Raw genomic sequence first — 24,590 nt, forward strand, 5'->3', positions numbered from 1 at the left:
GACTCAGATAAATTCTTTTAAAAGTATTGTGTCTCGTAAAATAAATATTTCTCAAATAAATTACATGATTATAACTTAATTCCGATTAACAAGGAAAGTCAGAAACAAAATATCGTTTCAATATAATAATCAACACAAAAGCAATAAAGATTACACCAAATACAAAAACGTTTCATGTAAAAAGTGTGAATTTGATCTTGTGCTGCCCTCTAATGTTATAAAGAAAAACTCGTACAACTTTATGGACAATTCATAGCACATTGACCAAAAAAGATGCATCTCATCCTCAGATTCATTATTGATCATTCAAACCACTCAAATTTTTACACACGTACACACTATAAGCTGCTGCTGAGTGTTGTTTAAGATTCATCTGTATTTTAGTCATAGTGGAGGGGCTGTTTCACTATTCTTGACATGATGATGCCCGACATGGAGACACTTGTTTTGACTGACTTTATATTGTTTAGACTGAGTGCATGCGATGAGATAATATTAAGTTAAGGTGGCTAAAGCATTAACTTCCCAGTAAGTGTTTTGCAGTTCTTTTGGATCAGGTTCTGAAGGGTCATGCAAGAATCAGATGATTAAAAGCTGACATTTCAACAGTCGAGTAACTGATGTGTCCAATGATTTATCGCACTTCTGCATTTGCACCATAGCTTAAAGGGGAAATAATCTGGCAATTATACCTTAATAATGCCAAAAGTAAAGGCAAAGAGTAAACATAGTGGGATGTAAATCAGTGAACTAATAGTTTCAGTAAATCAAACTGTGGTCAGTTCTGAAAATACAGTAGAAGCTTACGGTAAAACGTTGTTGTTTTTTGAAAATGGCAGCATAATGTGGATCTGGTCAGACAATTATCCATTGGTATCAAATTATGTTAAGTGGATGGTCTGGAAAACACACAACACTCACTTCATGTCAATGTGACACCACTTTGCGTTACACGATAGCAATACCCTCAATTTATTGTTGGATTTTCTCAACAAAAAGATTTCAACTGTGTGTGGCGGCTAGTCCAATTGTATTTAGTCAATAAGGGAAATTTAAAACCTCATGTTCAGATTTAAAAACATCTTGAATTTCATTAAACGTTAGTCCTTTGTAATAGTAAAATGCATTAGTGGTACGCAGGTATTAAGCCATGACCCAGTATTAAATAACAGCTTACAGCAACCACAAAACCCTCTATGTGAGTGTGAAAGTTCCATGGTAACAAATGAGATCCATACTTTGTGCATTGAGAAACTTCTTTTATACGTTTCACCTTCATTATACATGCTTTGTTACTTTTTATATGATAGAAATCTATGATAAGAACATCGTTAAAGACACTAAGGATACACCCCATCAACATCTTATATGGAAGGTGACTTGAGCTTCAGAATGTTGCACATCGGCGTCCTCTAGCGTTACAAAGCAAAATTACCTCAATCACCTGACCACAAAGACAGATTACGAGACCAGGAAAATAAAATACGATGCAAAAGAATATCTATGTTGATTGGTTTTAGTATATGGATCATATTTCACCAGAGATTTGGCTGCCAGCAAACCGACGAGCAGCGTCACCAGGGGGCCAACTGGCCTCAGGCGCTGCTCGGATTCACCATTCTGGCTGCAAAACACGTTTTAAGGGTCTTATAAAATGTATTAATTTTAATGTGTAATGTCGTCAAAAGAGGCAGGAGATAAGAGTGTTTTACCTTTCCCGTGTGGCGCCTGGGTGAGGGGTCCGAGCGAGATGCCCGTGATGGCATCCTGGGACACCTCCCTCCGCGCTCGCCTGTGGTCGCCAGGCTGGCAGTCCTGCAGAAAAACAACATTAGAGGCTTCCGCCGATAATCTACCCGAACTGAACACGCACGCAAACAACAGTAGCAACTTACAGCTGTGCAGTCGCCATCCCTCAGAAGACACTGGTGGACCTGGCAGTGCAGGTGGATGGATGAGAAGTTGATGAAGGTGAACATCCTGAAGGAGAATCGGGCCACGGTGGAGATGCCGTTAGCAAGCAGCTCTACCGTACCATCGGTTGGGTTCGGACACCTGGAGGGTGAAAGAAGTGACGATGTAACCGGGTTGGCTATAAAGTACTAAACAGGCTACGTTGTGATCAGAGTGCTACTCTGCATCAAGTTGCAAAAGCTTGTTTACGCTGCGCTTATGAGATCCCAGCGGACAGGGTAGCTCTTCATGTCGACTGGCGTGGCCCAACAAGAGTCCACAAGGGTGGAGATCTGGCTTTCATCGACTCCTTCTGTCCGAATCTCCACATACATCCTTTTGTCGATTTCCATGTCTATGCTCCTGTTACTGGCCAGGGGGAAGTGAAAGCCAGCGTCCTGGTAGGGGATCATTCTCACATGATACTGTCCATGGCCCGACGGAAGCTTCTTCCTCACAATGCTGCAAAAAAAAAAGGGAGAAGTATTCATATTGACACAACGGAGAGAGTCTTCTCTGAATGTTCATTCATTTTATCATTTCTTGGAATTGTTGGTTTAAAATGTATTGATTTGCACAAGGTGCAGAATGTGGCTATTAGGGAATATACAAAACATTTATGACAACGACGGTGTTGTTATTGTCACCTCTCTACGGGGTTGATGTCCACATTCATGGACACAGAGTGGTTTAGAGGGTATTCACAGCAGAAACCCAACTGAACTTTCCTCTGGCGGCTGATTAGACCTTTACGAGGGTCCACGTCGCCCTGGATGCTGTTCTTATAGAGGAAATGGGTTCCGTTGCTCTTCAAAATTTAAACAACAAAGTGGTTTAAGTTGCATGTACTTTTAACACGTATTATGAAAACCATTAACATCTAAAACCTCCTTCAGTCTGTGTTGACAGAATAAAAGTGTGTGGACTGCACCGTGAGAGCTGTCCCACAAAGCTGGTCTTTATTGTCGAATTGGAACACCAGTCGTCCGCCCTGCAGAGTCCCGTTGCACGTGGCATCTCGGAGGTGGAGGGCGCTGGAGGGGAATCCGTCTTCAAAGAGTTGGCAGCGCGACACGGACATGGTGGCCGAGCTACTGTCACAAGTGATGGACGAGTCTACGTATGAGAGAGAGAGAGAGAGAGGGAGAGTCATTTAAAATTGACGCAGAAGTTAAGAATACTTAATTTAAGGCCGTAATCTGCCGTCAGTGATTCCACAAAATCTGATATTTTTATGCCAAATTGCAGCTTGAGAGTTCCAAGAGTTCTATGTACGCCGAATCTTATGCATGTCACATCCGTGACCAATAGAACAAAGCAGTGTTTTGAGCCCTCACCGTAGCTCTCGTTGTTGGAACGATGGTGGCGCTCATCACAGAAGCAGCCGTACACACCGTCCTTCTCACCACACCACTCGTACTCTGTGCAGTTCAGCTGCTCACAGGGGTCCGACTCAGCTGTTGAAATAGTGGGAGAAGGATGAGTGGGAGAAGTAAGAAAATACCCTTTACAAGTGATTCTGTTAACCTAAGGATTTTATCTCTCATATATTACTTTGGCTATCCATAAACCCAGTGCAAACTTACCACACAGCAAAGCAGAGCGCCATTCAGGGACGCTTAACCCCAGAACAGAGCAGGTTCTCTCGTAGGCGGAGACTGCAGAACACAGCATGCCATTGGCTGGAGTGTAAAGGCAGAGGTCATAGACGCAGGAACCGAAAAATGGCTGTGGGTCAGATTGCACGTGACAGGCACCGAAGGGACCGCTACTGTTGGTGATGACACTACAGAGCTCTGAGTATTCTTGCAGAAAGAGACAGTCGCTCAATCCGTCCCCACTGTCTTCATCAGTGGATCCACATCTGGAAAAGATGGTAAACGTTGAACACTTTAGCTGACTTTGATTTTTTCCATTAATTCTTCTGCAATATCGGTATTGTTGTTTCTTTATGTTCTGTTAGCCCTGCCTTTTCTTTTCATAACATCTCACCCTGGTTGGCTTGTCGATGACTTCCAGCTGTGTCCAAACTGATTGTCATTTTGTGCCAATGTGCCATTGGACAAAACTTTGTCATCCGAAGGATCCCTGTTGAGGTTTCCACACATGCCTGTGACTCGATTCTGACGGTACTGGTCCACTCGGACCAGTAAGGTGCTTTGGCCGTCAAAGTGAACTCTCAAGTCCATAGCCTCAACCACGATGTAACTTCCTTGTCTTACTAGCTGAGCTAAAGTTCCAACAGTGGTGGGAAGAGACACCTCACCTCCATTTACCTGGTGGGAAGAAAGACGTAGAGAGACAGGAGGCAGATATTGTTACTTAACAATACAGATATACAGAAAGATGTTCATCTTTAAACCAATTAAGAGCTTACCTTTACTCTTTTATTGGGTCCAATCCATACATGCACTTCCTCTGATTGATGTGAGAGGTAAACATCCACTGCTGACACAAACGACACACGTTTGCTGCCACGATGATTGTTGGTGGCGACTACCTGAAACTGTGTTTCATTCATTCCGTGGTTCACACTCTCAGTTATGATGTACGAGCATGTGCCCTGGAAATGGGCCAGTACCCCATCAAAGGTGACGTAGTGTGGGTCGCCCCACACAGTGCACGTAGACATATGGTCAAAACAGCCCAGCTGGCCATTTCTGATGGTGCACCCTTGTGCATTAGTGCAAGACGCGGCAGAACAGCGAAGGTCATTGGGAGCGTGGCATTCACATCGCTGGGAGCACCGCTCGGTCCAGAAGGACTCACCAGCCTGTAACATATGAGAAAAAGAGACGCATTAAAAATGATGATAATGATGATGATGATGATGAAGAAACTGCTGTGGGAGATGGGATAGTGAAGTTTTCATAAAAAAGATTGCAACAAGATCGCAACAAAAAAGATATTTTACTGTAAACAGGCTGAATTATTAAGGTGAATTACTTGGAAACAGATATGCAAATCTGGTGTCTTATCCATGAAGAGCCTTATGACTTACATTATAGTAGAACCCGTCGTATAGACAGCCACAGCTTTCCACGGGGACACATTTTGTCCCGCTCCGGAGAAAACCTTCATCACAGAAACATCCCTCAGAGCAAACCGGCTCACAGATGGCATCAACGCTGCTGGCACAGGTGTGTCCACAGTCAATGCCACACAGCTCGTAATGGCTGTTTGCGGGACAGTCGAGTCCTATATAAATGAGGAAAGAAATGGTGATTATCAGATTGTTATGAAATAATGACTTGTAGCCATTATCCTGATATGTATTGGATACGGTAACCAGTAAGGACATCCTTTGTGCGTTCTAATGGTAACCAGTTTTCTAAACTTCTTTGTTTTAAATGATGAATAGATTGTTGAATTACTGCAGGTGGTGTTCTGTCTCCAAGGGTAGATTTGAACATTCGCGGACTGACAGGCACTGACGTATGAATCAATGGCTCTGCACAGAAGGTCTTGGTCTTCACTTCGCGAAGCACAAACATCAAACACACAGTTACTGAAATATGGCGCTGGGTTCACCAGCTCATGACAGAAGCTTAAGGGGCCGTCAGATGCCTGAATCACGTCACATTGGGCTCTGGCAGGTCGCTCATTGGTGCATTGTGGACAGGAGGAGCCACACCCATCGCTGCAGGTGTAGTTGCCTGCCACCTTCCAGGCGGTCCCAAACTCCTGTGGAGTGGTAACCATCATCCCAGATTGGGTGTGGAAGTCATCATTTGGATTGCCATTGAAGTTACCACAAAGTCCACGTGTTTTTCCTCTGTGGTAACGACACCAAAAATATGTTTATACATCGAACCTACATTCATAAAAAATGTGTAATAAAACATTTTTTTAGAACGTAAAGTATTGAAACGTGCGCTGTAGTAAATGGCAGTCACCTGTAACTTGGAGGTACAGAGACAGACACTGTATACCATCCATCGTACATGACACTCAGGCCAAAATCGGCACTGACGTATGTGCGAAATCCACTAGCGTGGATAGAAACGTGACTTCCATTCAGGAGGATAGGTAAGTTTTTAGTTACTCCGTTCACCTGTCACAATATATAAAGAAAATTGGATTAACAATTATAGCTTGTAGGTTGCAACCACCTTATTCAAGGAGAGTCAGAGTGTCTCCAACCGTTTAGAGTTTGTGTAACTCACCTGTACCACACCTTGGCTCTCCCTCGACATATGCACACGATAGCCAGCCACATTCACAAAAACTTCTGCCGTCACTGAAACTGGCCACCCGTTAACTGGCTCATTCTTAGCTTCCACAGAAAATTGGTGAAGCCCATCAGTGTCATTACAGACAGTCGCCAAAACATAGCGGCAGGTGCCCTGGAAGTCATAGGCCTTGCGATCAAAGGTGAGGTAGTGCGGGTCACCAGAGGCAGAGCATGTGCCGTGAGGGTCGGGATGGCAGCCAAACTCACCCTCCACCACACGGCAGGACTCCTGGGGACCACAGGCGTTGGCGATACAGTGGACTAGCCCAGTTGTGCCTCTACAGGTACACAAACTCTGACACTCTTCCCCATCCCAGAACTGCTCGCCTCCCTGCCGATAGCGTCCTTGGTGATAGCATCCGCAGGCTGTAGGTCGCACACACCGGTTGCCGTCGATGACAAACCCATCATCACACTGACACCCATCCTGGCACACGGTGTCACAGACGAAAGGGAAGGAGAGGCTGGGGCAGGTGGAAGGACAGGAGCTTCCACAGACTTCTGGGTGGCTGTTTTGGGGGCAGTTTTGCTCTGGAGAAAAGCAATTTATTATGCTACGTCATTATCATGACGTGTATCATGTATCACAAAAAAGTGCTTACCACAGTGAGTTGCATTCCTCCAATGTCCAACGGCAATTCCCTTCTGTTGACACATTAGTGCGTAATCTCGCAGGACCTCACATAGCGCTGATGCTGGATCTCTAGAGGCATTAATGATCTCCCCACAGGCATCCACGTGCTGCTGGGAGCTCCCCATGGCCCAGCATTGGGCAAACGGCCCATGTGGGGAACCAAGAATGCCACAATACTCACTAGAATTGTAATTGGTTGTAGAGTTATTATTCACTCTTTCCACACAGTGTGCAGAGAGGGAGCCGTCCCGCCAACTGTCCCCAAAGACCTGAGAGCTGTTTACCAGAATTCCATTGGGTGTGCGGAAGTCGTCATGAGGCTGTCCATTGTAGTTTCCACAGAGTCCACCTAATGAACCGTTGTAGATACCAGGAGCGGTGACACGCACAAAGTGAGGCCAAATGCTCTGTATAGTTACACCAAAGGACGTGCGAAGCATGATGCTGTGAATGCTGCTGTGGTAGATTTGGATTTGGTTGGATGCCGAGCTGAATGGTAGTCTTATCTGCTGTCCATCAACCTGAAGGGACAGTTGAAATGCTCAAGAGTTAAGAAAGGTTGTGTGCTGTTAACCATTCAAAAGAAACGATTAAATAGACTTACCATCACTCTGCTGCTACTTGCCATCTCAATGGACACCTGTATTCCCATAGCCTCAAACTTTAGCAGCCTAGAAAACCCCTGCTGGCCTGCAGGCAGTTTCTCTGCTGTCACCGCAAAATGTGGGTAACTAGACAATCCCATTACTTTGGCAAGGGTCAATCGGCACGCGCCGGGATACTGGTACGTCAATCCATCAAACGTGTAATATGACCCTGGGCCTTTCATCCAGCATGTGCCATAGCTGTTGGGTCTGCATCCTCTTTCTCCCTCCTCCACCCTGCATGATTCAAGTGGGCCACAACCATGGGGGCGGCAAGTCATGGAGCCATAACTGCAGGTACAACGCCTCCGACAGTCCTCGTCTAGTATTACAGTTACTCCCGAGCAGTAGTAGCTACCCTCAAAGCGGCAGCCACACTCAGCATGAGGGATGCAGATTCCAGCACTAAGGATGTAGCCTGAATTGCAGAGGCAGCTCTCTTGGACAGGAAGAGGGCAGCCTTGGGTAGAATTTTGGTTGACGCAGGTAGCTGGACATGCGGTCCCTTGGGGCTCAAAGTGGCTGTTGGCAGGACATTGGATCTCTAGACAAAAGAAAAGCACAGTGCTATCGACGTCATGAACATTGTAGCCCAAGCATTGTTTGAAATAATGTCTTCTGACTGACAGACATACCACAAAAGTCTTGTCTCCTCCAGCTTGGCAGCTGTATACCGTTCTGTTGACACTGTCTTGCGTACACATTCAGAGCTTGGCACAGAATGGGTTGATATCCTTCTCCTACACACATATCATACACACAGCTTTGCACAAAGCGCTGTGGGGAAAGTGTGTCGTGGCAAGCAGCAAAAGGTCCAGAGCTATTTTGGAGGATACCGCAATGGGCAGTGTTGCTGTATAAAGCAGTCTGAGCCGCAGTACAGGTAGCACAGCTCAGACCTCCACACCGCGCCTCACAACCAGGCTCGTCCACTCCTGATACTTGCCAGCTGTTGGCAAAGACCACAGCCGAGTTTACATTTACTCCTTGTCTGGTTATGAAGTCATCCCTGCCATCATTGTTGAAGTTTCCACACAGGCCACATGTTGCATTCTGGTACGTGTAGGGCACACTGATCTTCACATAATGATTTGTGTCATAAGACACCTCCAAGCCAAAGTCAGTACTGACGATCACAGAAAACCCGGACTCATAAACCTGTATCGTGCCGTTGTTGAGATAGAATGGAGTGTCTGCAAAGATGCCATTAACCTGTAAACACAACAACAAGGTAAGACATAGCTTTGGAACTTTGACCACAACAAAAATGTCACAGTAAGTGACATTTATTTCTAGTTGCTTACCTTAACTGCACCGCGACGTCCCTTGACAAGCTCAATGGATTCATTAGAGACAAACACTTTAACCAGTCGTGTCCAGGAAACCTGGGTGCTGCCCCGATGCTCATTCTTGCCCTCTACTCTGTAGTAGGGCAACCCACGACCACATTGCTCAGAGAGAACGTAAGTGCAGGTGCCTTGGAAGTGGAAGACTGTTTGATCAAAGGTATAGTAATGTGGATCACCACTTATGCTGCAGGAGCCTCTCTGCACAGTCTGGCAGGAGAACTGAAAGGCAGCGGGTTGACAGATTTGGGAAAAGGAGCAGCTTTTGCTGTGACACTGCAGGCCTGATGAGGTGCAGGTGCACTTCTGCGCACAGGTACGGTCACTCCAGAATGAGTCACCCAGCTGCACTGTTTCACCTACAGAAGAATTGAAGCGAAAGGTCACATCAAGGTACAGACTCAAAACAGTAGAATGGTGACAATGATTAGGGGATTAAACGAGAAATAAGATGCCACGCAAGAAATATCGCCAGCCGCCTTAAACTTGGGACAACAATTAACCATTTGCCTTTTGGGAACTATTGTGGCATGAAAAGAAAAGAAATGAACTTGCAATGCAGATCAATTATATGCCGCCATATTGTAATGTAATAGCAGCATGCACTTTCTACTGAGAAGTCTCAGCAGCATTAAAAATATTTGTTGATTTAGTTAAAAAACTGTTTTTTCAACAGTCCTCCTTTTACATTTTTTTTTAGAGTGATGATCACACAGCCACATGACCTGTAAAGAACCACCTATGGTGACCACCCTCTGGTTTTGATCTTACCCCTGTAAATACAGCCTCTTGATCCATCATCGGTCCGGAAAGCCCAACGACCGGGTACATGGACATTGCTCCTCAGGCGGAAATTTGCGTCATTGCCTGATGCCGCGGTAGAAAAAGATCCAGGGATGGTGAAATGGTGAGTGGAGTTCATTGTGTCATAGCCAGCCTGGAAATAGATACGTCACATAAATAAAAGGTAATATTATTTTTGGGGATTTCGTTCATCTGCATTCAGATTTGAGCAAGTCACATATCATTTGATCGCCTCCGACCTGTATATTGGAACGTGTTGGGGCTATTATCCCATAATTCATCAGCACAAATGAGTACTGGCCGCCAGAGATCAAGACTGCTTGAAACGTTGTTTGCTGAAAATAGAATTACTTATTATAGTAAATATAGGTTGTGAAAGGTTAAATACACATCCTATGAGTTTCCTCATTTAGAACAAAATAACTTACGGTTCCAGAGTTGGGATAGTAAGCCACCTCGTTCCATGTTGCAACAAACACCCATTCGGCACTGAAGCTCAATTCTGGGAAGTAGCGACAAATGTCTCGCGTAGCTTGTTGGAGGAGGATGCTGCTGCTGGTGTATTGGTTGTAGTAGACCTGACCATTTATTCTGTTGTCTAAATCAGTCCAGAATGGAGCAATGATGTCCCTGGATCCATACAGTGGAAACGGTTGAGGTACGTAGCTACTCCAAGGTGTGTCAAAGGTCAGATGTCCATTATGGTTTACCTGGAAATAATTCACACAGGTTCACACTAACAATTAGTACGTTATTTTTCGCCAATTTACAAAATAGTCCTTGTATTGGAAGGAATTGCTAAGCAGTGGATGAGAAGATGATTCCTCGACAAAACATAAAATATATGGATTATATATTATATTAACATACATAAATCTGATCATATGAATGTCCAAAATACGGAAAAGGTCGTTGCAGGAGAATTTGGGGAGAACTTCCATCATCTGAGTTTCCGCTTCTTAATCCAACAATTGGGTAGAGGGGTCCTAACAAAAGACATTAAGAAAAAATGTAATATCCTTACATAGTGGTCTCATTGTCAAATGTTTCACCTCCTTTTTTCTATATTTCTAGATCAGCACACCTAGCCTATCGTACCCATGTTATACCATATCTACCAAATATGTCTTTTGTGTTATTTGTGGTTTTGTGATTCAACAATCACAAAATAATATTCTAATATTCTGACCCATCAGAAGCCACTTTTTCATGTCATGCTGTAACTTCCTCCTGGCTAAACTGTGACTGTATGAATGCCATGGTAACAGCATGGAAAATTAACTAAGGGATTCAAACTGCAATTTACCTGAATTCTGAGAAGTAACCGTACCTGTGAAAACAGACAGATATATTTAGATAAAATTCAGTCTGCTAACAATGAAAAAAAAAAGTCAGTTATTGAACTAACTTAAACACTAAAATAAATGTACATTTATCAAAACAGAATGCGATACTTACTTATCGTGACCAAAGCAAGCACAGGCCACACAAGGGACACCATTCTCCAAAGCATCAAAGCTGGTGACCAAAGTCATTTCAATTTTAAAAGAGAGCAAATCAAATAACATGTACACATGAGCACACGCAGTGAATAAAGTCCATTCCGAAGAGCCAAAGGTATTTAGATATTTAAATTCCTATTGATCCGGATACACATCGAAATGCTCAGTCCTGCACACCAAACTACTTTCGTGTGCATGTACTGCAAAGTCCTGCATATAGACATTTATATGGTAACAAACAAATATGAAGCAAGCAGATAAATCATATCTTAAGAAAATAGAAACTAAAAGAATTACCTTTCCTCACGTAACAATGGACTTACTCTTCTTTAGCTCCTGCGGCCCTTCATCGGTGTGAGAACCCTGCGCAGTGCCAGGCTTTATACAAGTAACGCCTGGCATTGTTTGAGGGTTGTTTGCTGCAGCGTTCGGTGTTTGTTGCTGTATTACATTTCCCCTGGATAGGTAAATTGATAACCTTTTTCTTTTAACCTCCTTCCTTTCCGTAACTCTGGACCAGGAAACGTCAGAAAAACAAAAACCTGCAACGCAACCTGAGCCTCGAAGGAAGATGCAGGACATTTTGCAGGTGTGAGAAAATCCAAGAATCTTGAGCCCCCAATAATCTACATCGCACGACGGAATTAAATTACGTTTTCTGGACTCGTATTTCATCGCTGCCTTCAATTTAGTGACGCTATTCTGTAGCTTGAATTACCAGAATTTACAAGGAAAGTGTGCGCTTTTCTTTCATGACACAATGTCGTTTACTGGGAATTCATGTAGCAGAAGAGATCCAATCTCCGCTCGGTCGGCTTCAGCTGAGTGTTATTGTCTTTGTTGGTTATTATTATTTGCAGCCATGCACAAGAAAGAAAGAAAGAAAGAAATAATCTTTAATGATGACGAAATTTCAGTGGCTGGTCGCTTAACACAACACAATCTCACTGACTTCTTTTTATCCTTCTTATGATTTTTTTACAGGTCAGAGATTTTTCTTTGTAACAAGTATAATTTGCTTAACATGCTATTTAACACACTTTTAATCATCATTTTTTAATGAAAGAGTTTTTTTGTCAAACTTAATTGTTTTAAAGACAAATAACTAATGTTATTGAAGAGTTTTCAGGGGACTTATTTATCACGTAGTTGCATTTAATTGGTCTCTTCCATTTATCAGACTGGAGTTTGCTATCCGGCCACAGAGTGGCAGCATCACGTTGGAGCAGTGGGCCTCCTGTCAGTCGAATTAGTTCATCACCCGAAACATGACAAGAGGGCATTTCTCTCACTGAAAAGAAGAGCAAAGGGAGGACAACAGGAGCGATACAGTTAAATCAAAGGGTCTGTGGGGGTGGGTGAGAGAGGGAAAGAGAGAGAGAGGCCAATCACAGCAAAGTGTAGAAAACCTCCAGGTCCAACAAAGCCTCGCGGTCAGAGGACCCGGTGGAGCCGGCAGAAGGCTGATCCACCTCCACCTGCGCCTGATGCGGATGCAGACGTTTTCAGAAGCTCGCCTCCTCCTGAGTGAAGGTCAGGTGTGCAGAGTGGATGGATCTTGAGACGCGTGTTTGCGTACTATGGAGATGTTCCTCGGGCGGTGCTTTGTGTGGATGCTCCTGGAAGGAACCTTTTGTTCGGTGAGTTGGAACATGAATCCCTGATCGTTCTTATCTATTTATTATTAATGTTGAAATGTCTTTCATTCATTCTCTGGATAGTTGGTACTCGGGCAACATCACGCAAACATCCCCATCAGCCAGAGAGCTGAACTCAACGGAGATCAGGACCCTTCTTCTCAAAAAGGCCGGGGGCTTCAAACCAGGAGCACTGAGCTGCCCGTCAGCCCTTTAAGTGGTCCAACAAAGCGGGGACTTCTGGATGGACCTGGGGGACACTCACGGTCACAACCCCACCCTTCCTTCAAGATAAAGCTTCGTCCCGTCTTGAAGGTCCAAGCGACGTCTAAATTCTCCACAACGTTCAGCTGGGGGGATTTTTACTCAAACATCAAAACCGTCAAACTGAATCTTCTGATAATGGGCAAGATGGTGGACCACGGGAACGGCTCTCTCGGCGTCTACTTCCGCCACAACTCCACGGGTGTGGGCAACGTGTCCGTGAGCCTCGTCCCGCCCACGAGGGAGGTGGAGTTCGATCTGGAGCGTCAGAGCGTGGTCAACCCGAAGGACTCGAAGACGTTCAACTGCCGGGCGGGCTACGGGAAGACGGAGAGCAACAAGAAGGTGACGCCGTGTCACTACGACCCGTCCAAGACGTGCGCTCAGGAGCAGACCCAGAGCTACGTCACCTGGACCTGCTCCAAACCCTTCCGGGTCATCTGCGTCTACGTGTCTTTCTACAGCGTCGACTACAGACTGGTACAAAAGGTGTGTCCGGGTTACAGCTACCAGATCCCAGGGGGCCACCTGCCGCCGGGCTAAGCGGAGGTCAGAGGTCGCTGGACAAAGTTCAATTATATGGACAAAGAGAAAGGAGGACGCTTCTCTTACTGTTGACCCAAATCCTGATGTAAGCTGTACATTGTTTGTGCAACAGCCTGATTGTTGTAGACCACGAGAGTCGTTTCATGAAACAAACAACCAACGGTTGTGTTTGCTTTCAATTAAAGTCACAGTTGTCGTTAAGACGAGGCTGATTAAGCGTTTTCATTCTATTTCTACACTTTCTTTACTACATAGAAAAATAATATTTATGTGAACTAGATAATAGCACAACATGGCCAATTCTGCGCGATAACAACTCTTAAGTTGCAACTCTTGTATATTTCTTGTGTATTTCGTAACATAATTCATTTGGTCTTTTCAACTAACATTTGGTTAACTTAACAACTTCACCTTGATTGTTACTTTTCAGAGAAAAAAACATGTGTACATAAGGAGAAAACGGGGCTGCTGAAGGCTGTTTTGCCAGTATGAGCTGCAATGAACAAAATAAATAATCTATTACATATGAGAAAGATGTAATCTCACATATTTACATAAACCAATAGAAATGAGGAATATATGTATGTTCAGTGTTGTTTTTTGTAATCTGATGTTCTACATTAAAATGAGGGCGTTGTATTTCTATATGAATGGATTGTAAAAAAAAACGTTGACTTTTCTGAACAATGTGTGACGGCATATTTTACCATAACAACTCTTAACATCTCTAGAAGGGGGGTTTGTCTACATGGAATTAAAAGAATCACTACATAAAGGTATATTAGCAAAGGGAGATGCACAGAATCCTTCAAAATGAGCTTTGTGACACTGAAACTTGTTCTCCTTTAAATGTCTTCGCTTTCGGGTTTATTCATTTCCGAGAAGTCCCGTAATTAATTCCTTGTTAAAAAAATAAACCCAAGTACAAGTCACACAAAAATACCAGACAGAGTTTGCATTGCATTCAATACAAAATAGTTGTGGTTTTAATCTTTTGGGAACAAAAAAAATGGCAACAACTAAGTGTCACTGAAAACAGGCTTTATCTACAGGAAAGAAACATCGATCATTTCCACCAGGCTGAAACGATCACGTGTGGTTTGCCTCAGTGTGCATTTCTCCCACATTCAGTCTATTCTGAACATTAAAACGTGTTCATTTTAATTTAATACCTCCTCAGTCCTCAACCTCCCTCTGCCCCCCCCCCCGATATAACGGTTGGAAATGCTTTTTGTTTCCACATCTTCAAAAACACTTCGGTCTGTACAAATTCCTACAAAAAAAATAGAAATGACAGTTCTGAGGAGAAAAAGAAATACGAAACCTGTGATAAAACAACATAAACATCCTGATTCTGAAACCATCTAGACATTACTGTCTCCTTGAAACGTTTGTCTATTGACACCTTGGATTGTATTTTCCCTCAAGGACACACACACACACACACTCTGTCCAGTTGTTCAGCCTAAGCGCGCCCCCCGCCCCCCACCCCTGGGATTGTTAATATAATTTAACGAATGTAGGTGAAGCAGACTTCAACGTGGGCCGACGGATGCTCTTAAAGGGTGCTCGCTGTGGGGGGGGGGGGGGGGGGGGGGTCCGGTCGGGTCCGTGAAGCTCGCCTGCAGTGTTTTTACTTTACTGCTGGTAACAGTCGAGGAGGAGACCCGTGACTTTAGTGCAACGTGTCCAACCGTCTTTGGGATCATTGGGACCACATCTGCTTCTTGGACTAGCCCTTGGTGGTCTTTCTCCAGAGGAAGGGGGGGGAGATCTTCTAGTTTGTGACTACCAGGTCCACTTCTTCTTAGCCGCTCACACGTGTCCATTAGTTTGGGGACTTTTCCAGACCGTTCCAGACGTTTTGGACGAGTCCGTCGTCCCTACTAGACTCCAAAGTAGGACCTAACAACATGTCGAGGGATTTAACCTTTGCGTACACAGAAAAGAGCACAAGGACACCTCACTAAGGAGTGAGGGGAGGGGGGGGGGGGGGGGGGGTTGTGTTCTTTTTTTCTGTAAACTTGCGCCGCCCCTCTCTTGCACCTCCTTCTTCCCTCCATCTTCAGAAAAGACTAAAAAGTTCTTATGGGGCAGATTCGGGGGGGAGGCTGCAGGTATCGTAGTGGGCCACGGCGAGGGGGAAGGGATAACCCCGCGTGAGGGGAGGGGTCGTTGTGTCTCGGTATGGATATGCGCATGTGTGCGTACGCGCCAGCGGGGACGTCTTCCTGTTAGGATTGTTTGAGGCGCTTGCGGGGGGGTCCGAGGAAAGGGCACTGGGCTGAAGCCAGGGAGCGGTACGCCTCGGCCACCAGGTGCGGATGGGACGCCACCATGGACTTCCAGCCCGCCGTCTCCATCACCTCGGCAGCATGGCTGGAGGGGGGGAAACAAACCACTGAGTCATTTCTCAACTACAGAATCGGATGTATTGTTGTTGTTCCGGAAATTATGTTTGAATGAGAAGCGTCCTAAATCCAACGTTCACAGGGAAGAACGGACACATTCGGATATCATGGGGAAGGTGACAGCGAACTTAGTGGGTCCAAGATGAAGACGACGGACACAACGGGGACCAAATGTCCCCGTGAACTCACTAGTTGATGAAGTCGACGGCCTGTGTCTTCAGCTGGTCGGCGCTGTGCAGGTCCGCCAGGATGAGGATCTCGGCGGCGTTTTCCACCGACAGACTTGTACACAGCGCGTCCTCACACATGACCTTCAGTCTCTCCAGGGCGTACTGACCGAGGGACAGAGGGGACACGAGATCAGCGCACATCGGTCTGATATCATCACACTAAATAATACGAGACCCTCTTGTGTTAAATACACACATTTAGTAACATTTGAAGCGTCTTAACACACAAAGCCAAACAGGTTCTACTCATTAAGCGACCAACGAAGCCACTCAGTCGCTGCATCGTTACAATACTTTGTCCGCTGCTGCCAGCAGGTCATCAGCCATCTTGTCCAGGTTGGGAGCCTTGTCAGTGTAAATGAAGCACATCATCTCTTTGAACACCTCCGGCTCCACGTCGTTGATCTCCACTCGGTTCTGCCAGAAGGAGACGGTGAGTGAGGGAGTCAGAGCATGACATTTACCTACAATATGTTTGTAATGCTGATATTTAACAGGTTGTACACTATGCTTGTCAAAGCTCAAAGTAAGTAAGTAAAATAAAATAATTCTCCACTTAGAAAAAAAGCAGATTCCTTGTGACAAAAGGTACTTTTGAATTTGGAACATTGTTTAAAACATATTTTTATCTTTAAAAGATGATTAAAGGTATTTTCTTTCAATGCTTTCTCTTCGTTCTTCCAGAAAACTAATAGAGAAGGAAGAAAGAAAACATCTGTGCAGCCTCTCCTGCAAATTCATTCCTGTAAATGAAATGTTGAAATGAAAATTAAAAAAGCAATTCTCTGCTTCTGCAGCTTTGTCAGTGAGGAATGAATCCTGACCCGACAGCACGGCAGGACCATCGTTCAGTCTCACTAACTGCTCTGCGCGGCCTCCTCACAGCAGGGAACGTCGGAGCAGTTGAGCCACTGAGGAACAAATCAAACACCATTCGTAGGAATTCACAAAAGCAGAGGAACCACGGGCTCACCTTTTTACTCTCTTCCATCTCGTGCTCAAACATGGCGCTGAATACGGGCGAGCGCGCTGGAAGCAGAGGAGTTCATGTGTGAGACACACCGTCTGCATTCGTAAGTGGATGAACAAGTGGAGGGATTCTCCTGCCTCTACCTGCCAGGATGGCTTTGTGGGCCTGGAACTCCTGTCCGGCCACACACAGCGAACAGTCCGTGAAGCGGGAGTTCTCCCACAGGCCCCCCAGCTCATCCGCCAGCCGGCAGTCGGGCACCTTCACCATGTTCATGGTGTTCTGCCCGGATATGTTGACCGAGTCCTGCACCACGCTCACCTGGGGGGGGAGAGGAGTTGGATGCAGTGACCAAAAAAGACGGAACGGCGAGGAGCCGAGGGGAGAGGCGAGCGCGGAGGAGACGAGGCGGCGTACCTCGCAGAAGAGCGTGAGCTTGTCGTCGGGCAGGAGGCCGTTGGCCTCATCGAGGAGGAAGTCTCTCCGGATGAACTTTTTAAAGCCCCAGTCTTTCCCTTGAACAAAGCGGTACGCTCTCTGGCTTTCTGCAGACGGACGCGCCGCACAAACAAGGTCAAGTCCACGTTAAGGGCGCGTTTGAAAATAAGCGCAAGCAGAAAATTGCAAAACGTATTATTATTATTATCTAGAACTTGATGGCCTCTGCTTCCCGGGAGACTCACCCATAGCTTTGGTCTCCTCCCCCTTGGCGTTGAGGATGGAGAACTTGAACTTGGCGCGCACCTCGGCCTTCGGACAGCTGACCAGCAGCAGGTAGAGGGACAGGTAGTCTTTGCTCTCCTCATCCAGGCCTTTGGGATTCACTCGCAAACACCTGATGGCGGTTGAGGGTGCAACAGTTAAGATCTCTAGTAGAGGGGATGGAAGCAGTGACGTATTAACTCGGCGCGCCACAATACTTGCGCTACTCGCGCACACAACTTTCAGAGCGAGTTTTACCCGGACTGGTCGATAGGGTGCGTCTAGTGGATCAGTACAACATGCTTTACAGTCACATTTCTATTATTTATCTGCTCTGGACATAATGCTAGTCTTAAAGTCAATAAGTAACTGTGGAATTTCAATCATTTTTAAATTACATGAGCAAAAAAGACAATGTCTTTTCTCCCTGAAAACTATGAATGTTTACACCCTTGTACTGACATAAACAGTGGAATTGGTAATCTGACAGGTGGGATTTGCTTCCACGGCTTTCTTGCCCACACACCATTTCAGCTTGTCGTTGGCCCCCGAAGAGAAGGTGGAGCTCTTGATGACCTCGCCCATCTCCTCACGGCAGAAGCTGAAATTGTTGATGGTCCACATGTAAGAGAACTTCACCACTTTGATCTGGCGGAGGGACAGAAACTCAGTGAGGCGGAGGACGCTCAACCTGGAGACGGGGAAACCGTGCGCGTGAGCATTTTACCTGCGTGTAACACCAGCTCTCGGCCACGGGCCCGCCGGACATTTCCGCAGGGGGAGGGGGACTCGGGACTCTTGACATTGCCAGCGTGACGGAAGGTGTCGGGTGGGGGAGGGGGGGGCAAAGAGGGTGAGGAGGAGAAGGGATCCGTCACTTCCAGTTGTCAACGTTCAGTCCTGACGTCCATCTGCATCGGCGTGCGCCAGATGGAAGCAGTTTGCCCCCTAGAAACAGACCCCCCCCCCCCACGAGCGGCGTTAGTAGATCAGACTACAATTCTAATCCAGTCTCCTTTTACAAAACGCTCATAGAGATGCACGGGTACTGTATCTTTCAACAATCCAGTTAAGATTCAATATCATTTCATCCGGGGGTGGGGGGGGGGGAGGGGGTGCCGAGATGAATTGTCCCAGAGCCACTTGGGGGACAGCGGGAGGTGGACGTCCCGCGATCGATAGCCACTGCGATTGCAATTAAGTCGCAAAAATGAACTGGAAATAAAGGAGCCGCCTCCCGGGACCGCTGGGGAGGTTGGAGCCACTCGACGAGTCCGAGGTTCCCAAATTACCTTCCAGTCACACGGCCACGGAGGGGCAGACTTATGATGCACACAGAAAGTCTAACACGCGTCAGCAGCTTGTGCGTGTGCGTACTGTGTGTTTGTTTATCCGGCCTGGCGTCTGGTCCACTGTGACCTCGAAAAGTCGTGTGCCAAAAAAACAGTTAGGGAAATGAAGCAGTTGGAATGGTCTGAAATTCAAATCATGGAGCAAAAAGACGTCCCCCCCCCCCCCCCCCCCCCATGAAGATGGTTCAACTAGTTTGCTGTAAAAAATGATATATCGAACCCACATTAGCAGCATGAACACAACTCTTTTTCCCTCACGACAAGAAGGCAACGCTCAATAATTCATCAGAGACGATACAACACGGTTTTAGAGGGAAAACTGGTGGAAGGCCTCCGACAAGAAGACTGACACAAAAGTCAGCATTAATGTTTAATAATGTGCAAATATGTAGAGGTGTACAGGTACTGTGTTGCCTTCCTTTCTACACCTTTTGTGGGGGATTAGGACTCACGGATCCATGAGCCTTTTTCATCTTTCACTCCCATTAGTTTCACTGTTCATCTCTCTTTTTCTAATCTATTTGTGTCTCCGCTCCTCCAGCCGATCACCCACCTCTTACCTCCCTGTCCCGCCCGCAAGCCTTTAATGTCTTCATCCATGAGTTCTATTTAGTTTCAAATGCAGCGGAACAAAAAAAAAAAAAGCGTTCTGCTCGCCGTGATTGCACTGAAGGATGGTGAGACACGGATGCTGCTCAGAGGCCGCGTGACAGATTGAAAACTACAGAGGACGATGCACTTTAACGGTGGGGAAATCTTTGGGATTCACACAGGACGCGAAAACAGGAGAAATAATAAGAAACCAGATGGAAACAAGTGTGTGTAGTAATGAAGAGAATAAAACAAGAATTTACAATAAGTAAAATTAACTGATATAAGCAGACAGTCACTATATAGCTGATCCTTTAACCACAATTTCTATGCTGTTCAGAGTTGCGAGCTGGAGATCTGGAAAGACACTTACGCACTGCTGCTGCCAACAGTCCCACAATGCAAAGCGGTAACCTTTTATAGAGGAAACACAAACCGTTACGATGTTGTAAAGAATGATGACCATGATTCTCAAGCAGCGATGTACTGATCCCTGTAAAGTCAACTACCGCACGTATAATAAACATGCCTCATATCTATCCAGCGTAGCACAACACACACACACACACACACACACAGAGCTGTAAGCAATAGATGTTTTAGGACAGGACAGAATGTTCTTAGCATAATCACCGTACTATAAACAACCAAGCAATTACTACAGAGCAACGGCCAGAGCCTTTTCTAAAAGGGTTGTTGATCAAATGTGAGTGTAACTAACCAGGCACATCACAGCGTGTCCACTTTGAATAACTAAACGTAATTAGCCCAAAATGATCCATATCAGAGAGCTCTGCCCAGTTCTATTAAGAGATCCACTCAATCAAGAACCAGCCAATCTTCTTTATTGCGAGAGCAACGAGGAGGACGGCCTGGGACAAATCCAAAAGGAAGCGGTTAAGAGGGAAAGAAAATGAAAAGTAAAGTATAGCGAAACAGAAAAACAAGCGGCAAATGAGAGATGGGACCATTCAAAAAGATAAATCGCTCCTGGTGAGATTGAGACCAAAGAAGATCAAACCGGGGTATCAAAGACAGATCCTTGGACGGGGGGGGGGGGGACGCTGATGAAGACGCTGCATCGAAGCCCTCGCAACACTCAGATGCATCCTCAGCGACCCCCATTGGGAGAGATGTGAACATCAAACTTCTAATCCTCTCTGTTGTAGTTCTACTGTCAGCTGTCTGGGCTACCAGAGAACCGTGCGCATGTAGCTGAGCGCTGGCACAGCTGGCACAACTAGAGGTGGCTTGACTTGGGAAGTAATCGTTTACCCAAAAAGCATCTACAAAATATGAAGGTACTGATTTCTGCATTTGTACAGATTGAAAGTGTAATTTCCGCAGCTGGTTTGAACCTCGGTCGAATCCTCAAATGCATCGTTTTCATCAAAAAGAGGCGTTTGGTGCTCTAACATTAAAGCCACTTCTGTTTGATGGAAACTATGACAAAACTAGGGCTACAGTGAACTGAATTTGATGACTTTACGGGTTATCAGACCTAAAAAAAGAAGCGAGCTCACCCTGCGATCCCTGTGCCTCGCTTCCCGTCGCTGGGAGACAGGACGAGAGCGGGAATTCCATTCATTTTTACACCCGAAAAAGGAAGTGTTGAGTCATAAAATAAATATATTTTTTTCATGTCTGGGGTAATATTTTAAAGGTACAGACATGGGAAGTGCTACGACTTCAATTCACTGTCAATAGATCCTTTTCATTGGGGGGATTTTGCTGTAGCACAGAAGAAATAGGAGACAAACCCGCAGAACACAGAGACGAGAGCTGAACAAACTGGACGGCGAGAACCTAAAACCTGCATCAGTCATCTACATTTGCAAAAACAAAACTAGCTACCAACAGTTAAGGTGAAAGGGATCAGTTCTTATGACTGTCTGCTTTCACTGTGCAATCTGTTCAAATATTACCAAACTACCTTCATTATCTGGTGCGTTTATGGTAAGTGCTGCAAAATCAAAATCATTAGAATAATTCAACATTTTTGGAGATCTAGGAGCTCGCGAGGCAACAATCTGAACTATTCGATCACGGCAGTCTTCATGAAAAGCTCATTTATTTAAAATGTATCAATTACACCTAATAAAAAAACGGTATGGATGAAACTCCTACACGAGGTGGCAACCATGAACAGGGGCTTTTTCTTCTTGACATTTCACTCACCCAACTAGAAAAAAGGAGAGAAATCTATCTCTGCCCTAAATTAAAGACCGGAGGTATGGAGGCATTCCAGGCGGCGTATTCCAAGGGGATGAGGGACAAAAAGTGCAAACCTTGTCAAAGTGTCGGCGAACACAAGCCTTGGGCTTTGAGGACTGCAGAGAGCCACAGACAAACCCTTAAAGCTATAATTGGTACGGGGACTGGGGATCGATTGCACGGCGCGTGTCGGGGCCCCGTGGGGGTGATTTCATATTCTGTCCTCGGTCGCGGTGCGCCTCCTTCCCCCAAAACGCAATCTCAGAGAGGTATGAACTATTGATTTTGCTACAGCGATCAGCTTGCCTTGCTCTTACCCCGGACTTTGTGCAGACCCACAATTACATTGAAAGGGGGAGGGGGGGGGTCAAGTGGGCAAAAAGGCATTAGCACCCAGGCCTCCCCTCCTCCCTGCACTTCCTCACTAAAACTCTCCCCCACTTCGCCACGCACGGGAGGTCAAAGGGAGACGGGACCTCAATGCATATCTAATGTCTGAAGTCAGCTGGTTCACAGCTTACCGACAGTTACACTTGACCTGTTGACCTCTAAGGGCAGATTCTCCTGCAGGCTGCAAAACAGTGCAGCCCAGTCACTGTCGCTGGGAGAAGCGGGTTTTAGGGGCATCTGAGAACTACTGGAACTTCTCTCCTTTAGCCTTTTTCAATTTGAGCTTATTAATGTGATGATTTTTGGGATTACGTTCGTATGTAATTGTGACAGACGCTGTTGTTGTGTAGAAGATTGTGCTGGGACAATGTATTCGTCTCTGGCTCTATTTGGAATTTAAGAAAAGTGCAAGTGATTCATCATCATATGTTGGGTTGAATTCCAATTGGGACTCAAGATTGAAATACTATCATAGCAGACAACGCAACCCAATCTAGATGTGCGTTTTTCCAAAGTAATTGTTATTAATTCTAAGATTTTAGAACGTTTGAAATGGAAATTGAAGGCCATTTTAAACCAGCGGCACGGCAGCACATTGACATCAGGCGCTAATGTAGAAAAGAGATAAGCAGAGATTGCAAGTACTAAAAGAAAGCCACGCCTTTGTTTTAACAAGCTTCTTAAAACATTACAATGTAACTTCATCCCTCTGTAAACTCTGGCCCAAACACAATCTAATTAAATGAGATAAGAATAAATAAATAAATAAGAAGATAAACGGGTCAACCTTCATTAAACATGATGTTCCTGTTGAGTTTGATCATAACTCGTAACGTAAATTTACGCATAAGCCAAAGTTTACCAGACAACACTGATCACCACTAACCGAGTTGCAAATAAGAGCTGTCATGCTCACCAGTTTTGGGCAAAACGTGCCATAACACGAGAACGGTTCATTGTAGATTAAATGATTAACTCATTTACAGTGAGTTTTATTACCGTTAAATGACTTAAATGAAGAAAGTATGGTAAAGGCCCAGGACATAAATCCTGACAGCTGATAACCACAAGAACATTACACTTCATAGTTTTAATGATTTAAACGTAACTTTAGCCATATAGACTTTCTTCCTACTCGGTAAACTCACTACGATATTGGGAACTGAAACACACGCTTGTCAGTTAGCGCGACGGAAGGCGATGACAGTAGCAGATAACCAAGTTGACGTCAACCTGCTAGCAATACAGTTAGCGTTAGCCAATTAGTCCACAATGGTGTCTTACTTTAAATTGGCAGTGTGCACACACACACACACACACGCGCGTGCTCCTACAGAAAAGCAAATCCGACACATTGACAAACAAGTTGTGAATTTTTAAGTAATATAAGAATACTCAAAATAACCCAATCTGACGTAGCACGTCAGCTAACTGATTGAGCTAGGTTGGCTAACGTTAGCAGCTAACATAAGCCAAACAAAAAAAAGGTCGGAGGGAATAGGCACAGAAATTGTAACAATGAAATACGACATGGCAGCCTACACGGAGTGATTTCATATGATAGATCCATGTATTACGGCTCTCTGTTATAGCTGTCGACGGACTTACCTTTGAGTTGGGTTTGATTGTAGCGCTAGCTGTCCGGGGTGTTCTGTTGTTGTGGTTGCTAACAGGCTAGCTGTCTGTGCTAACGAGCTAGCTGTCTGTGCAAGCAGCAGACAGCCACAGACTCGCAAACAGCGCCACTTTCTGCCTTGGAGTAATTTACGGCCCATCAGAAATTAGATATTATTTTGTACAGTAAATATATTTTCTTTTCGTTGAGTTTTCGGAAGAAGTGGAAATGAGAAACTGGCAATTCGTTTTAATTAAATCAGCAGACGGGATGAGCTACAGCCGTGTTCGTTACTATAACAGGTATGTTTATTTAGCAGTAGGAGATGGCTCATACCTGCATTATTTTGGTTTTGGTTGCACATTATTGGCGTTTTAAAAAGATATGCAGTGTAAAACTCTTTGTCAAATAATTTAACTTGTTTTGTTTTTCACAGGTTGGACTTCTATCTCAAAAAAGATGCACAACTTGATGACAGAACTTGATTTGCATTGTTCTAACAAGATAGTTGATCTTTCTTTTTTTGTCTGAATTAATCTGGTTTCACTTAA

At 45.1% G+C, this 24,590-nt stretch overlaps 3 protein-coding genes across 3 annotated transcripts; 1 reads left to right on the forward strand and 2 right to left on the reverse strand.

Annotated features, from left to right (window-relative positions):
* Positions 1-1,469: 1,469 nt before the first annotated feature.
* On the reverse strand, positions 1,470-11,129 carry LOC120819051 (alpha-tectorin). The gene is made up of 24 exons (XM_078103529.1): positions 11,074-11,129; positions 10,922-10,945; positions 10,486-10,601; positions 10,044-10,325; positions 9,855-9,950; positions 9,583-9,748; positions 8,770-9,170; positions 8,101-8,677; positions 7,426-8,009; positions 6,790-7,342; positions 6,120-6,718; positions 5,850-6,007; positions 5,328-5,728; positions 4,955-5,151; positions 4,331-4,726; positions 3,946-4,229; positions 3,540-3,817; positions 3,291-3,410; positions 2,885-3,069; positions 2,601-2,761; positions 2,164-2,415; positions 1,896-2,055; positions 1,713-1,815; positions 1,470-1,624 (listed from the first exon to the last, which is right to left on the reverse strand). Exons 1-24 carry the CDS (start codon positions 11,126-11,128, stop codon positions 1,596-1,598), a joined length of 6,177 nt encoding a protein of 2,058 aa, XP_077959655.1. The 5' UTR covers position 11,129; the 3' UTR covers positions 1,470-1,595.
* Positions 11,130-12,552: 1,423 nt separating this feature from the next.
* LOC120819134 (neurexophilin-1) lies at positions 12,553-14,090 on the forward strand. Its single transcript, XM_040176279.2, has 2 exons — positions 12,553-12,757; positions 12,839-14,090. Exons 1-2 carry the CDS (start codon positions 12,698-12,700, stop codon positions 13,559-13,561), a joined length of 783 nt encoding a protein of 260 aa, XP_040032213.1. The 5' UTR covers positions 12,553-12,697; the 3' UTR covers positions 13,562-14,090.
* A 318-nt stretch (positions 14,091-14,408) lies between these two features.
* LOC120819112 (speckle-type POZ protein) lies at positions 14,409-24,349 on the reverse strand. The gene is made up of 10 exons (XM_040176246.2): positions 24,033-24,349; positions 18,605-18,825; positions 18,404-18,525; positions 17,859-18,010; positions 17,593-17,720; positions 17,319-17,496; positions 17,179-17,234; positions 16,500-16,622; positions 16,165-16,307; positions 14,409-15,943 (listed from the first exon to the last, which is right to left on the reverse strand). The coding sequence occupies exons 2-10, from the start codon at positions 18,680-18,682 to the stop codon at positions 15,799-15,801; spliced, it is 1,125 nt and encodes a 374-aa protein (XP_040032180.1). The 5' UTR covers positions 18,683-18,825; positions 24,033-24,349; the 3' UTR covers positions 14,409-15,798.
* Positions 24,350-24,590: the final 241 nt, after the last annotated feature.

The sequence above is a fragment of the Gasterosteus aculeatus genome, chromosome 5 (assembly GCF_964276395.1).
Source record: "Gasterosteus aculeatus chromosome 5, fGasAcu3.hap1.1, whole genome shotgun sequence".
Classification (NCBI taxonomy): domain Eukaryota; kingdom Metazoa; phylum Chordata; class Actinopteri; order Perciformes; family Gasterosteidae; genus Gasterosteus; species Gasterosteus aculeatus.

Excerpts from the sequence above, each read along its gene's own strand:
- LOC120819051 (XM_078103529.1), bottom strand. The coding sequence starts at position 11,128 with ATGCTTTGGAGAATGGTGTCCCTTGTGTGGCCTGTGCTTGCTTTGGTC. Across the intron at positions 10,602-10,921 it reads GGTTACTTCTCAGAATTCAG|GACCCCTCTACCCAATTGTT; the intron begins GTAAATTGCAGT and ends GTCTTTTGTTAG. Across the intron at positions 3,070-3,290 it reads TTCCAACAACGAGAGCTACG|ACTCGTCCATCACTTGTGAC; the intron begins GTGAGGGCTCAA and ends TCTCATACGTAG.
- LOC120819134 (XM_040176279.2), top strand. The coding sequence starts at position 12,698 with ATGGAGATGTTCCTCGGGCGGTGCTTTGTGTGGATGCTCCTGGAAGGA. Across the intron at positions 12,758-12,838 it reads TGGAAGGAACCTTTTGTTCG|TTGGTACTCGGGCAACATCA; the intron begins GTGAGTTGGAAC and ends TTCTCTGGATAG.
- LOC120819112 (XM_040176246.2), bottom strand. The coding sequence starts at position 18,682 with ATGTCAAGAGTCCCGAGTCCCCCTCCCCCTGCGGAAATGTCCGGCGGG. Across the intron at positions 17,235-17,318 it reads CCACAAAGCCATCCTGGCAG|CGCGCTCGCCCGTATTCAGC; the intron begins GTAGAGGCAGGA and ends CTCTGCTTCCAG. Across the intron at positions 15,944-16,164 it reads GCCGTCGACTTCATCAACTA|CCATGCTGCCGAGGTGATGG; the intron begins GTGAGTTCACGG and ends CCCCCCCTCCAG.